General features: G+C 35.8%; 1 protein-coding gene across 2 annotated transcripts in view; it reads right to left on the reverse strand.

Annotated features, from left to right (window-relative positions):
- LOC124368394 (alpha-tocopherol transfer protein-like) overlaps positions 1 to 13,813 on the reverse strand; it is a 69,022-nt gene that overhangs the window by 1,776 nt on the left and 53,433 nt on the right. For both annotated transcript variants that reach the window (XM_046825701.1, XM_046825700.1), the window contains 4 exons: positions 6,751 to 6,844; positions 5,739 to 5,903; positions 4,340 to 4,450; positions 433 to 535 (listed from right to left, as the gene is read on the reverse strand). In XM_046825701.1, the coding sequence (XP_046681657.1) occupies positions 433 to 535; positions 4,340 to 4,450; positions 5,739 to 5,903; positions 6,751 to 6,844 (473 nt within the window). The remainder of the gene's footprint in view (positions 1 to 432; positions 536 to 4,339; positions 4,451 to 5,738; positions 5,904 to 6,750; positions 6,845 to 13,813) is intronic.

The following is a 13,813-nucleotide window of genomic DNA, read 5'->3' on the forward strand; positions in this document are numbered from 1 at the left end:
AATTTCAAGATTTTAAAATTCCATAAGTAAGAATGATACAAATTCAAAGCGATTGTGGTACAAGAAATGTAAAATTGTGGCATGAGTACACCAAATTATATATTCTGACATGGGTAAAGAAAATGTGTGTTAAATTATAGGTAATAATAGTAATATAAGATTTACATTACATGCCTTTCTATCAGAAATAATTATTCACTTCAAAGCTTAAATGAAATACCCACCATTTCAAATGTGAATAAGATCTCTCGCAAACGACTTAAACAAAAATGTTTTTAGAACGTCTAAAACAGACTGAACTACCACAGATAAACAAATAAGAGCCATCCATACACATGGACATCAGCTGCTCCAGACTTGCGTAAAAGCTGTACTCATATTAAACATACGATGATTCAGTACACAAGAGTGGGTTTGTTTTGGAATAACTACCATGGAGAGAGAGTGTCTCAGGAGCCATTCCACCGTAGTCTGTGGGTAACAACTCCAGGGGGAAGAACTTCTCCAGGGTTGTCAAGTCTGAGTGTAGATGTATCTACAAAACAATATTAACAGTAATGTTACTGGGTGAACCTCAAGGCTTTATAACAATCACACTATCCCTTGATTACAATAAAAACAAATTACAATTCAACCACTCCCAAATAATGGGATGTATAGAAATTGAAGGAGTAAAGGAAAAGGTTTCCTCACTGCAAACATGGGTTCACAAATACTTCCTTCTGTAACGCGTATCCCCAAACACTACTTGAATCAACTTTCCCACCATAGCTACGTTATGTGTAGAACTTGATTTAATCACCAAATTAGTATGGAACCCTACGAATTTATGTTCTGAATGAGACATTTCCTTAGTAATCCAACTTTAAATCTTTTAAGGAAAAAAATATTTAAATACAAATTCTAGATATAACAAAAGTTCAACAAAAAATCTCAAAAAAAGAGATTCAGTCTCTCTGTTAATAATTCTGAAGGAAGATTTCTATTTCACTCTTTGTAAAAAATCTCATTTTAGAGATTATTATACACTGCTGTTCCATAAATTGGTGTATCCTTAGATTAAAAAAAGGCTTCTTTTGTTTAGTAATATTAAAACTAATAATAAATTGAAATGACAGTAACTTACAGTTGGCGTACATGGTCACATATTGAAACACTAATATATCATATTTTTAAAACTAACTGATAACGAAGCAGTTAGGTAAATTTAAGCCTAGAAGATATAAAACATAATAAAATTTTAAAATGTTTACATAAAACAACTGTCAATACAATCTTCAAGCAGCGTAATTAACAGTAGCTTACTTGGAGAAGGCAATGCAGAGGTAGTTCACTTTGATCATACACCTAAGATATTTTGTGCTCCATTAAGTACTAACATAAAAATGTCCTGAATAAACAGTTTTCTTCCTATTTTACCAAAGAAATATCTTATTTGGCCTTCAAAATTAGTTCCTCAGAGGTTTGTACTATTTGAATAAATCCTCTACATGTTCCTTTATTAAGTTTAAGTTCACTTGGTAATAGTCTAATTACTTTGATCTAAGTGATCTTTGAGAAGGTATTATCCCTTGGGTATTTTCTTCCAAGTCACCTATGATTTCATTTGAGTAATTAGCTGGAACTTAGCGAAGTGAATATTAAAAGTCAGTAGCAAGATTTGATTTTAGCGCACTCTCGCGCGGAGTACCCTCCAGAGGTCACAGGATTTTGTACTATTGGAACACTGCTATGAAATGTAACTTAATGAATAAAAAATATAAATATGTTATTTGAATCTTGAAATCTTTGTCATACTTATCTGTAGACGTTAAATTTTGCGTGAAAATTTATTTCTACATAGACAACACGTGGTCTGCTGGGGGATGTAAAATATATTTTTGTATATGGTTGTAATTGGCAGTGTTGCCAATGACGCAGTGTAGTGGGTACGGCGGTTATCACAAGATAACCAGATCAAGCAACGCCGAGCGTGGCTGCTGCTTGGACAGGTGACCGCTGAGCGATCCTGTCCTTGCAAGCGGCCTGCCTGCCCGGCCATTGGTGGTGGTTCGGAAGTCACCTTTAAGCCGTTGGTCCCCAGGTTAAGTGTTAGAGAGGGCTTCTTAGCCCTAACTTCGCCTGGTAAAATAAGACATTCTTTACTTTTTTTAATTTTTTAATTCTGGATGGCTGCCTGTCCGCAGGAGATCTTGAGAATGAAACAAGTTATAGACTTAAATTTTGCATTCAACCTCGGTGAAGTATGTTACACAACACATGGTGTGACATACTTCCAAGGTAGGAACCGTGGTTCTGGAAAGTGTACTTTGGTATTATTTGGAAGAGTTTTTCTTACTGGGTACCTAAAAAACTAAATTATTAGAAGGAACAGACTTTATTTGACGTATGTGTGAAAATAACACGTCATTATGACGATTGGTCTTTGTATTATGCCTCACAAAATGAAGCGATGTAAGGGAGAACATTAGGGTTTAGGGTGACAGGCATCTATCCTTTAAACGATAACCTGTTTTGGTTATCGTTGAAGGTCAAAACCAACAGAAGCTGTGGAAGTCTGAGAATATTCTTACATGGAAGAAGGTGAGGAACACCCTGAGGAGCTGAACATGTCGTTGGTTGAAGGTCAAAATCAACAGAAGCTGTGGAAGTCTGAGAATATTCTTACATGGAAGAAGGTGGAGGAACACCCTGAGGAGCTGAACATGTCGTTGGTTGAAGGTCAAAATCAACAGAAGCTGTGGAAGTCTGAGAATATTCTTACATGGAAGAAGGTGGAGGAACACCCTGAGAAGCTGAACATGTTGTTGGTTGAAGGTCAAAACCAACAGAAGCTGTGGAAGTCTGAGAATATTCTTACATGGAAGAAGGTGGAGGAATACCCTGAGGAGCTGAACATGTCGTTGGTTGAAGGTCAAAATCAACAGAAGCTATGGAAGTCTGAGAATATTCTTACATGGAAGAAGGAATAATTTGTTACGTTTAATTTCTCGAACAACCTTATTTCTTCGCTGTAGAAAACTTTTAATGGACCCATAAAAGTTTTGCCCAGGGGCTATAGTGAAATGAGAGAAATGAGGTGGCAGTAACAGAATGGTCACTAGCTTTTTGTTGGCAAATCCATGAAATCAATATTTTTGGTATAGCTATAGTGGCCATGTGAGTACTGGCTTTTCCTTAGTAAGATTAGAGTATTCTATAAAATGTTACAACCACTGGGTAAATAACTTAGTTTGGATCCACCCAAGGTGAGAAGCTAAGATAATACTGGTGGTGTCCCATTTTTAAGCTGTTCACTTATGCGTTTCCTTGGAAAAATCACTAAAGGTGGTACATAGGAGAAAATAGCATTCATACACACAACAACCGTTATGAGGGCCTCCGTTCTTCGGATGTTAAGGCTGCTATTTGCTTTTTGTCCTAAAGGGCTATTTTTACTTGATCTACTTTTGATTGGATGAACCTCATCTAAAAGTTTGTAGAATTTATAGTATCGCAATGTTAGTCCTAGTTGGAGTAAAGGCTACGTCTCCCTGCTCTTGCTCACCAGTTGTTTAAACTTTACAGTTTGAACATAAGAAATATCACCGTATCGCAATGTTAGTCCTAGTTGGAGTAAAGGCTACGTCTCCCTGCTCTTGCTCACCAGTTGTTTAAACTTTACAGTTTGAACATAAGAAATATCACCGTATCGCAATGTTAGTCCTAGTTGGAGTAAAGGCTACGTCTCCCTGCTCTTGCTCACCAGTTGTTTAAACTTTACAGTTTGAACATAAGAAATATCACCGTATCGCAATGTTAGTCCTAGTTGGAGTAAAGGCTACGTCTCCCTGCTCTTGCTCACCAGTTGTTTAAACTTTACAGTTTGAACATAAGAAATATCACCGTATCGCAATGTTAGTCCTAGTTGGAGTAAAGGCTACGTCTCCCTGCTCTTGCTCACCAGTTGTTTAAACTTTACAGTTTGAACATAAGAAATATCACCGTATCGCAATGTTAGTCCTAGTTGGAGTAAAGGCTACGTCTCCCTGCTCTTGCTCACCAGTTGTTTAAACTTTACAGTTTGAACATAAGAAATATCACCGTATCGCAATGTTAGTCCTAGTTGGAGTAAAGGCTACGTCTCCCTGCTCTTGCTCACCAGTTGTTTAAACTTTACAGTTTGAACATAAGAAATATCACCGTATCGCAATGTTAGTCCTAGTTGGAGTAAAGGCTACGTCTCCCTGCTCTTGCTCACCAGTTGTTTAAACTTTACAGTTTGAACATAAGAAATATCACCGTATCGCAATGTTAGTCCTAGTTGGAGTAAAGGCTACGACTCCCTGCTCTTGCTCACCAGTTGGATGAGTCCCGACTGCATGAAGGGTTTCACCAACGCCAGGCAGCTGTCTATGAAGGACGCTGTGTTGATAACATGGACACCCTTCAGCCTGACAGGATGACAGTCCTGGACAAAAGCAGCAGATGATTAGTGATTTCACTAAAATTGTACAGTTATGAACTAGATCAGGTTTTGTAAAACAGTACCGTTCAGTGAGTCGGAGTGGGGCATCCAGGAATTGACATGGGGAGGACAACACATCATATTTAATTGGGCAATGGGGTTTGTTCGATCTCTTGTTTCAGTATTTATATTGTGTCTGGAAAATGTGGAGTAAACCTTGAAACATTGTAACATGGATTATTCAACACAAACATATTTCCGCATTATCTTTTCCTTATTCCAGAATCGGACTGTCTATTATGTGCGAATAAACTAATCTGAAAAGTGCAATCTGCATATTTATTACTCTTATGTATATAGGTTTATGAGTAAGTTTCCAGGTGTTATACCTTGAGAAACACCAACCTCTAAACTTCCCAGAGTGTGGGATCTCTTAATTATAGAATTTGTTTTAAAATGAGTTTCCCCTTAGAACTCCATTAAGAGAACATTTCTGACTTTAGCTCGACCCTCTCGGTCTAATAAGTGCTGAATAACAGCAGGTTAAAATGTGCTTCATAAAACATTATTAGGAGTTTACATGAAATCTAACAGATTCATAAGGTATATACTATGATTAGTCTGACTGAATACGGGTTTGGCGTAGGAACTGTACCCTTTGGGTCCAAAGTCATTTTACAATCACTGTTGTGTAAAATCCATTCCCTACAATGTAAATGTCAATTTAGATAGAATATCGTGTAGACGTGTTGGGTAGTTGACGTTCGACATTATTTGGGCATTGTCGGCTCAACAGGCCCATTCCAACTTTGGTGAGAATCCATATAATCATATATTCTCGAGGTTTTGTCTCCTCGGCCCCGAAGGAGCTCACGACTAACCTTGACCAGAATTTGTTATATAATACAAACAGTAGTAATAGAGGTAATAATTCGTAAAATGCTTTGTTGAAATCAACAGACACAATAATTGAGCAAGAGCATACCAAATTTTCACTATTTGTGACACAATAAAATTTGGATTTTCCGTGACAACCATGTTATACTGTAAACATGGATAACATATGGTAGCAAGTTAATACGACTCAGATCGCGTCAGTAATTCTGACCTATGGGACAATTGTATTCTGAGCAATAGGACAAATTCATTCTCAGTTATGAGACAAGAGTATGAAATGTAGTTTTTTGAAATAAAATGAAGTGTGTTGTTTTAAATAACGTATGATGTCATTGATGATCTCAGACTTAAACTCCGACTCGGTGAATATTGCCTGGGGTCGTGTAGACTGTACCTGTATGTAGACCATGAACTTGCGGACCAGGCTCATGCAGGTGGAGACCCTAGCCAGGTGACCCAGGCTACAACCCTTCATGTCGAACACGACGATGTAGCCCTCGGCCAGACCGTCTTCGCTCACTCGCACGTCGTTGTAGGCGAAGAAGTTCACCAGACAGTCCTGCAAGCAATTTGTGACGTTAACACATCCTCAGTCTCTGTAACTATTTGTGATTGCTAAATGTTTTAAATAACTTCAATATTGGTCAATTTGTGACTTATGTCACATTTGTGTTTAAATCTTCAAGACTCGTTAAAGAAGAGATACTTTAGAACACATATTTGAACTATGGTTTGATATTTTACAACTGTTCGATAACTTTGTCTTATTGACTTTAATAGCTGACGATAATTTTTTTTGCCTTTAACGTCAGCATAATCAAACTACACGTAACCCTTCATTTAGTCAGTTCAGATCTATAACATTTATTACTATTGGCCCTATTTAGACGAACTTCTAAAAAACCATACTGTGACTCCGCATTTGTTTATTTAAAATTTCTAATTTGTTTAAACCAAGCGGCCAAACTTTGACTGATGGCTAAACTGATCGTTGCCAATTCAATGTATGATGCCTCGATTAATGTTATTAATTAATTAGTTAGTTATTCACCTAAGGAAGAGATCAGATTGCAGATCTCGAAACGTAGTTATTTGTTTTGTTTTATTACTGAACGATGTCAAATGTACGAAAAATCCTGTCTCCTTCACAATCTGTCTGGCAATCCAAAAGTAAACTTCAAACAAAGGACACTTACAGGTTTTTAAATTGCCTTCCAGAAATTGTGCATAAAATAGAGAGAGTGGCGATACGATTCTTCGAGACCATCTGAATTAGTGGTTTTGAGCCATATGACATCGACTGTATAGAGACCATAGCAACACGATAACGACGGTATAGACCATGGCCATACAATAAAGATATTACAGACTGGTTAGAATACGATGGTTAGCTGTGTGACACTCACTTGGAAGTTGAGTTTGCTAGGGTCCGTGTCAGCAAGTCGGTACAGGAGGATCTTGTAGCCCTCGGGTGTCGTCTTGGGCAAGGGCGCCATCACACTGTGGACAAGAACATGACAGTCTTACTATCATATACATGACGCAGCTATATTGGGAAGGGTTGAGTCAATGTGAGCGTTGAGTTTAGCTCCTGTTCACCTTCCGCATCTACACGTTAGATCAATTGTGCACATAGTGATACCTCTTCACCTAGATTATAATAATAATTTGTAGTTTATAGACCATAAGTTTCTTTGTGACAGTATGTGTTATGTAATATGGTGGAGACCTACAGTCTTTTAAACATAAGTAGACATATCAGGTCATATTATTTCATTATCCATGATAGACTTTGTTATATGAGTACGTCTCGAAAACCTAATTTGGTAAAAAAGTATCATTTTCCGTCCATTTAGGTTAATATTCTATCTCAGGTATTCCAGGTGATATAGATGAGTTTGACTGTCCCGATCAAGAAAGTACATACCAACAATAACCAACTTCGTTTAAAATCAAATTTCGGCTCTTTTAATTTAATTTCTGTCTAAGATTTTTCAAATGTCATATTGATAGTTTGTTTTTTCTCTCATAAAGAAAATATAAATCTTACGACTGCAAAGTTACAGCGGTCCAAATGAGTCAGATACGACAGTTTAAATTCACTTCAGCTATAACTTATTTACGGTTCTACAGTTGAGTTTATGTTTTGCACTGACCAAGAACACAAACACGTGTGTGGGTTTTGGTTAACTTAAATCTAAAAGAGTTTATTTGCGTTCTGCGATGTTTCTGATGCTATAAGTAATACTGATTTTTACCCAAAAACTACGTCAAAATACATCTACTTGCGCCGCTTGTATTCTGCTTTTTATGTAGGGGGGAAAGTGTGCCATCCCTTTGATTTTTCTTTAACTACAGTAAAATTGTTAAGAGAGACAATCAGTTTTCAAAACATCCACAGCTTTGTTCATCAAGTTAGAACACAGTTTAAATATTATTTTCAACGCATTAGATGGTTTTTATTTGTAACTGTTGCAATCTGAAATAAAAAATTGAATAATAACTTTGTATTTGCATTCTACATAACACTAATGATCAAGTGTTGTATGATTATTCAATATTTTATAATACGAGTATTTAATGTAAACAAATGTTTCTACCACTTTGGTCAACTTTAGCTGAAAGTGTCAACAGCTGTTTAGAGTCTAGATTACGTACTAGAGTGCTAGATTACGTGCCGCAAATATTATAATTATTTTCCAGAATTAGTAAACATTCTGAGAAAATTTCCCAATGATTCTCACCTTTTAAACCTCATACAAATATTTAAAAACCAAAATTAGCCAAATCGATCCAACAGTTCTCAAGTTTTAGTGAGATTAACAAACGTCATTTCATTTTTATATGTTAAGAAAACATAGTTATTCAGTCTAGTTTACGTATTAAAACAGCTGCGTTTGGTGTATTTACTTCTGCTGAAACAATAGCAAAATATGGGGAAGTTCACTGAAAAATTAGAACTGTCCGACTGAGTCTTTATGGCTCTATTATGAAGTAACAAAAAGTAATAACTTTATGGACCAACTTAAGAATCAAAACAGCTTATTTCTGCAGTAAGATAAAAAAATAATTCTATGCTGCAGTGTCCAAGATGTCTCAAATCATCGTAACATAATCCGAAAACGAATTATCAATTTGATATCAGAATTTGAAATTAATTCTGTGATGGATATTCACGCCATCTATTTTGTCAATATTGTCGCCTTCATTCTCCAGAGAGAAGTACAAGACAGATCGGTATGTTTACAGTATGCTAGTATTTGAAGGCGTTGGAGACATGCATATTGGACAAGGTAGTGATTTCATTTCAAAAACTTTTGTGAACGGGGTTGTTTCTAAGCCAATGGCATTTTAATTGAGGATACTAAACGTTTTTAAGGGAAAATCGTCCAAAGTCACTTACAAATATTTATCGACATTTCAGAAATCGAACCCGTGTCCTCTCGGTTGGACAGTCACAGCCTTAACTCTACGCTACGATGAAGGTATTTCTGAGTATCCTGTTGCTATGTAGTTATTCCACCACAACAGTTTTAGATTGGCAAATAGGATGTACAAATACACTCGTAATACGGTTTGGACATAATTAACGAGAAGCTATGGTGCAAGTCCTACTTAATATTGCTGAACTGGTTATACAACATCCTCTTATTATAGACATCACCCTTATTGCATGCCAAAAAGCATATTGCTTTGCCTTTACAGGACATGGTTCTTACGTAGCCTAGGAGTCCTTCCCCTTAACATGAATTGTTACTCAGCAAGCAAAATAATATCGAGTATTTCACAATGACCTGCATTAGTTCCAGTTTTATTTCAGATGCCATTATTTTTGTTAGTTGCCTAGCGTGTCCATAAATTGCTCATCAAATTTTACAATCTGATATTCGATCAAAATATGTAAAATACGTCATATAAAATGTAGTCGTATCTTGTTTAGTTTACTATCTGCCTGTATATTTTAGCAAAAAATTACATTTTAAAATTGAATGAAGATAATAAATGTCAGCTGTAAAATGCGACAATCGGTTGATTACTAATCAGCAGTTAAACAACATGACTCGTGTGGAATGTGTTCATTAAAACATTTACTGGGCGGTTATTACCGGTCGAATAGAAGTTTCGTGTTAATATGAACATCTAAAAGTTACTTGTTTTTCACTAGTTTTATAACAGTTTAATGAAATCACTCGTTTTTGATTTATTACAGGCTGCAATTTATAAACCTTATTTAATGTTTATGTGAGGCTTTATTTAAAACTAGATATTTATTAGAGCATAGAGTTTGCAAAATTTCAAGTTTATACCCTCATTCAATTAAAAGACACGTTTTTCATAAAAAAAACACACACACAGACAGACTATACTTTATATAACTTACTTATTGTTATATAACTTTTATTGTTTTATTTTAACCTGAAAAATCAAATGGAGTTTGAGATGACGTTTACTTTATTTGAATGGTTTAATTTAATTGAACACGCATTAGCGCCAGGACCTTAGCTTTATGTCAAACTAAGAAATCCTCTGCAGTATCTGATGAAAAGCCCCGATGTTTAATATTGGATACAATATTAGCGCCAGGACCTTAGCTTTATGTCAAACTAAGAAATCCTCTGCAGTATCTGATGAAAAGCCCCGATGTTTAATATTGGATACAATATTAGCGCCAGGACCTTAGCTTTATGTCAAACTAAGAAATCCTCTGCAGTATCTGATGAAAAGCCCCGATGTTTAATATTGGATACAATATTAGCGCCAGGACCTTAGCTTTATGTCAAACTAAGAAATCCTCTGCAGTATCTGATGAAAAGCCCCGATGTTTAATATTGGATACAATATTAGCGCCAGGACCTTAGCTTTATGTCAAACTAAGAAATCCTCTGCAGTATCTGATGAAAAGCCCCGATATTTAATATTGGATACAATATTAGCGCCAGGACCTTAGCTTTATGTCAAACTAAGAAATCCTCTGCAGTATCTGATGAAAAGCCCCGATATTTAATATTGGATACAATATTAGCGCCAGGACCTTAGCTTTATGTCAAACTAAGAAATCCTCTGCAGTATCTGATGAAAAGCCCCGATATTTAATATTGGATACAATAAATGTAGGAGATTCTAACAATGCTAAAACAATCTGATTGGTACTAAGAGACTGAATGTGTTTTGATTAACTTTTACATATTTTCTGGAAATAAATATCTTTGTCAAATATATTCTAGCAATTCCACGTTTGTTTCTGTAAAATTAGGCAAGCCAGCTTATCAGAGTTACGCTATGATAATATAATGACCAACGTTGATTCTTATATATCGAAGAAGCCGTAAACATTAATGGAGCATTTGAGGAAATAAAACTCTCATAAATATTTTAGATATAATTTTAGTGTGTGCTTACTTTAATTATCTTGTAACACACTGAAATTTCGTCCATGCTGACAGCAATAATTGCTTAACAGGGACACAATTGAATACACTGCCATGTTTTGGACACGATACCAAAGTGTGGCTAAGCAGCCATCGACACAGCCATAGCATAATGCACCCGATGAGATAAACAATTCTTCTAGATTACACTGGAGATTAAACCACACTCTTGTTCCATAAATATAACTAAGTAATGAACATGAACAGTATTAAAATAAATGATAGCGTTAATTTCTTTACAACAGCTGAAATCGAAGGAACAACGCCTCAGTCAGAGTAGGATAAACTTGCTAGCGTACGCAGCTAGAGCTCACAACCAGAGAAGTATATCCTTTTGCACGGTCATCATTTAAGAACCGGCAGTATTAAAATGACCTTGAATTTCCCGCACCCAAAGCCCATATTTTTAGTCGTAGAATTACTGTAGGTGGCTCATTTAAAACATATAATTATAATGCACCACACGCTTTTTAGTTTTTATATACAGTTATGAGATATTCACAAAAAATCAAATACATAATTTAAAAAGTACACACTTAACAAAAAACTAAAATGAGTTTGGATGCATATTAATTATATCTTTCAAATAAGACATTTCCCATAAAACTACGATCAAAAAGGCGTAAATTTGCATCAGGTTGAACATAGCTTTTATGGCGAAAAAACTCAAGGTTATTTTATAAGAATTGTTACAAGGTCGTTTTACAGAGCTCTTTAATTTCCTGGCCCTTGAAATGTTCCAATATCTCTTCAATGTTGCAAAACTAGTCATAAGCGGAAAATACTTATTAATGCCACATTTACCCTGAAGAGATAAATTGATCAGCTTGAACGTGACTATATTTTCTTATTTATCCAACAATTTGGCAGCCTGGAATTTATTATATTTTATGTTATTTTGTAATAAATAGTGTGGTGGTATCCTTTTTGTTTTTTGTTTGTTTGATGAAGAAGTTAGCCCAGATCAGATTTGTGTGGAAGTCCTCAAATCAAAGTATTGAATCACTTCCTCAAAGTTCGGGGAGACCGGAAATCACAGCCTGATTGTGCTGAGTGCTGACCTTGAGGTGACTGAAGGTCAGTACTCAGAAGATCCTGTACTCGCGTGCAGTGGCTGCCCATACCGCTGCTCTGTTACTGTACTTCCGGTGGTATAATTGGGCAACTGGTTGCGCCATATTGTAACAAGGACTGTCATATTTCAACTACTAAAAATGAAAATAAGACTTGTTTTTTCATGTTTTTAAACGCAAAAAGGGTTCTGTTCGCATCAATAATAGTTAAGTAGATATTATACAGGTAGCTTAGCAGTAAAAATGATTCATATCACAGCAAAACTGCACAGATTCGTTCGTACATTGCGAAATTAGTTCGCAATTGTTTTTTAATAGTAAACAAAATTATTAAATGAAAAAGTTGCCTGAATACAGAAAAATGCTCCTATTTTTGTATAATCCTCCAAAATTAAAGCTCCGTACAAAACAATCCTTTAGTTTAAAAACACTCTAAAAAGAATATATATATTATACAGATAGAAATAAACAAGTTTTAGATATAGTTTTAATAACAAGTTTTTGTTTGCTGTGTAGGTATATATTTATAAATAAGGTTCTTTTCACTAATGGAAAAACCATCATTCTGTTGTTTAAACGTTAGAGAGCACTGAGAGCAGCATAGTTGCAAAGATACGGGGAACAACAGACGGGCCAAGAGATCTGAGCGCGCGGCCGAGGCTCTACTAACCATCCACGAAACATTGACCTACGCCCTGTCATTCTGTAATTGATTTAAAAGAGCTGAACTATCGGAACACCTTTTATTTGAATATAACCACGAGATAACTGAATAAATCAGTAAATATTCCAGTTCTTGCCTCTTGGGTCACGAGAATTCCGAAAGACGGGCTGTAAGGGAAAGCCCAATGTTCTTGGAAAAGACGCCCCTCTCCCCCGCCCACCCGCCAGATGGTAAAAATTTCATTACTGTTTGCCGGATCCCTCTATAGACTATTGTATCTGTTTATTAGTATCTCGTTCAAGATAAAGATATAACTGAACCCACAGTAATCACAATAGATTTATTTACTAATCTACAACAATACAATGTTCAAACTTACCAATTATTACTAAGCGTGATCGGTTGTTTCAATGCGAATGGTAGTCATTCGGTTAACAGATGTTCGACTGCAGCTCGATGCAAAACACTAACACTTAATTACAATTAAATGAAGAATATTGCTTTCCCTGTCTTCGTTCAATTTCACATGATTAATATAAAAAGCGGTACCTAACAACTACAGACATAGTGACTTTCAGAACTCCATAACTTTATTTTTATAGTTTTAGTGAAAACTGCAGATTTCTACTGTCATACATTTTCTCTACAGAGAGGAAAAGTTCACTTTAATAACTAATATTCACTGGCTGAGCTAAAGTGACGTATTTAACTCAATATACAAATATAAATAACGTATCTCGGTATGGAATTGAGCTTTGGGCTTTGAACTTTGATGAAACTTAATTTCTAAGTAGGCCAGATCGAGTTTGTTTATAGTGCAATGAGTTTCAGCGAATGTTCCCATTGGGCCAGGATGTTTTTAAGGGTATAGGTCTAAGTATTGGATTCAGGCAGCGTATTCAGGCGTACAGCAGCTTCTGCCATGATTACGTGCAAATTTTAGTACTTTTTTGTATTTAGATGAAGGTAGCTTTTTTGACAACTATTGTATTCAGGCAGTGAGTTTCAGGCGGACAGCAGCTTCTGCCATTGATTACGTGTAAATTTTAGTATTTTTTTTGTATTTAGATGAAGGTAGCTTTTTTTGACAACTATTGTATTTTCAGGCAGTGAGTTTCAGGCGGACAGCAGATTCTGCCATTATTACGTGTAAATTTTAGTAATTTTTTGGTATTTAGATGAAGGTAGCTTTTTTGATAACGGAATAAACCATATGATGCCGCCGAAGAAATCCACGGTCTCGAAGCTTAGCGAAGTCTGATACGCAAGAAACTAGAATTCATTGCAGGGCACGCTCAGCCGA

Source organism: Homalodisca vitripennis, chromosome 8 (assembly GCF_021130785.1).
Source record: "Homalodisca vitripennis isolate AUS2020 chromosome 8, UT_GWSS_2.1, whole genome shotgun sequence".
In the NCBI taxonomy this organism is placed as follows: domain Eukaryota; kingdom Metazoa; phylum Arthropoda; class Insecta; order Hemiptera; family Cicadellidae; genus Homalodisca; species Homalodisca vitripennis.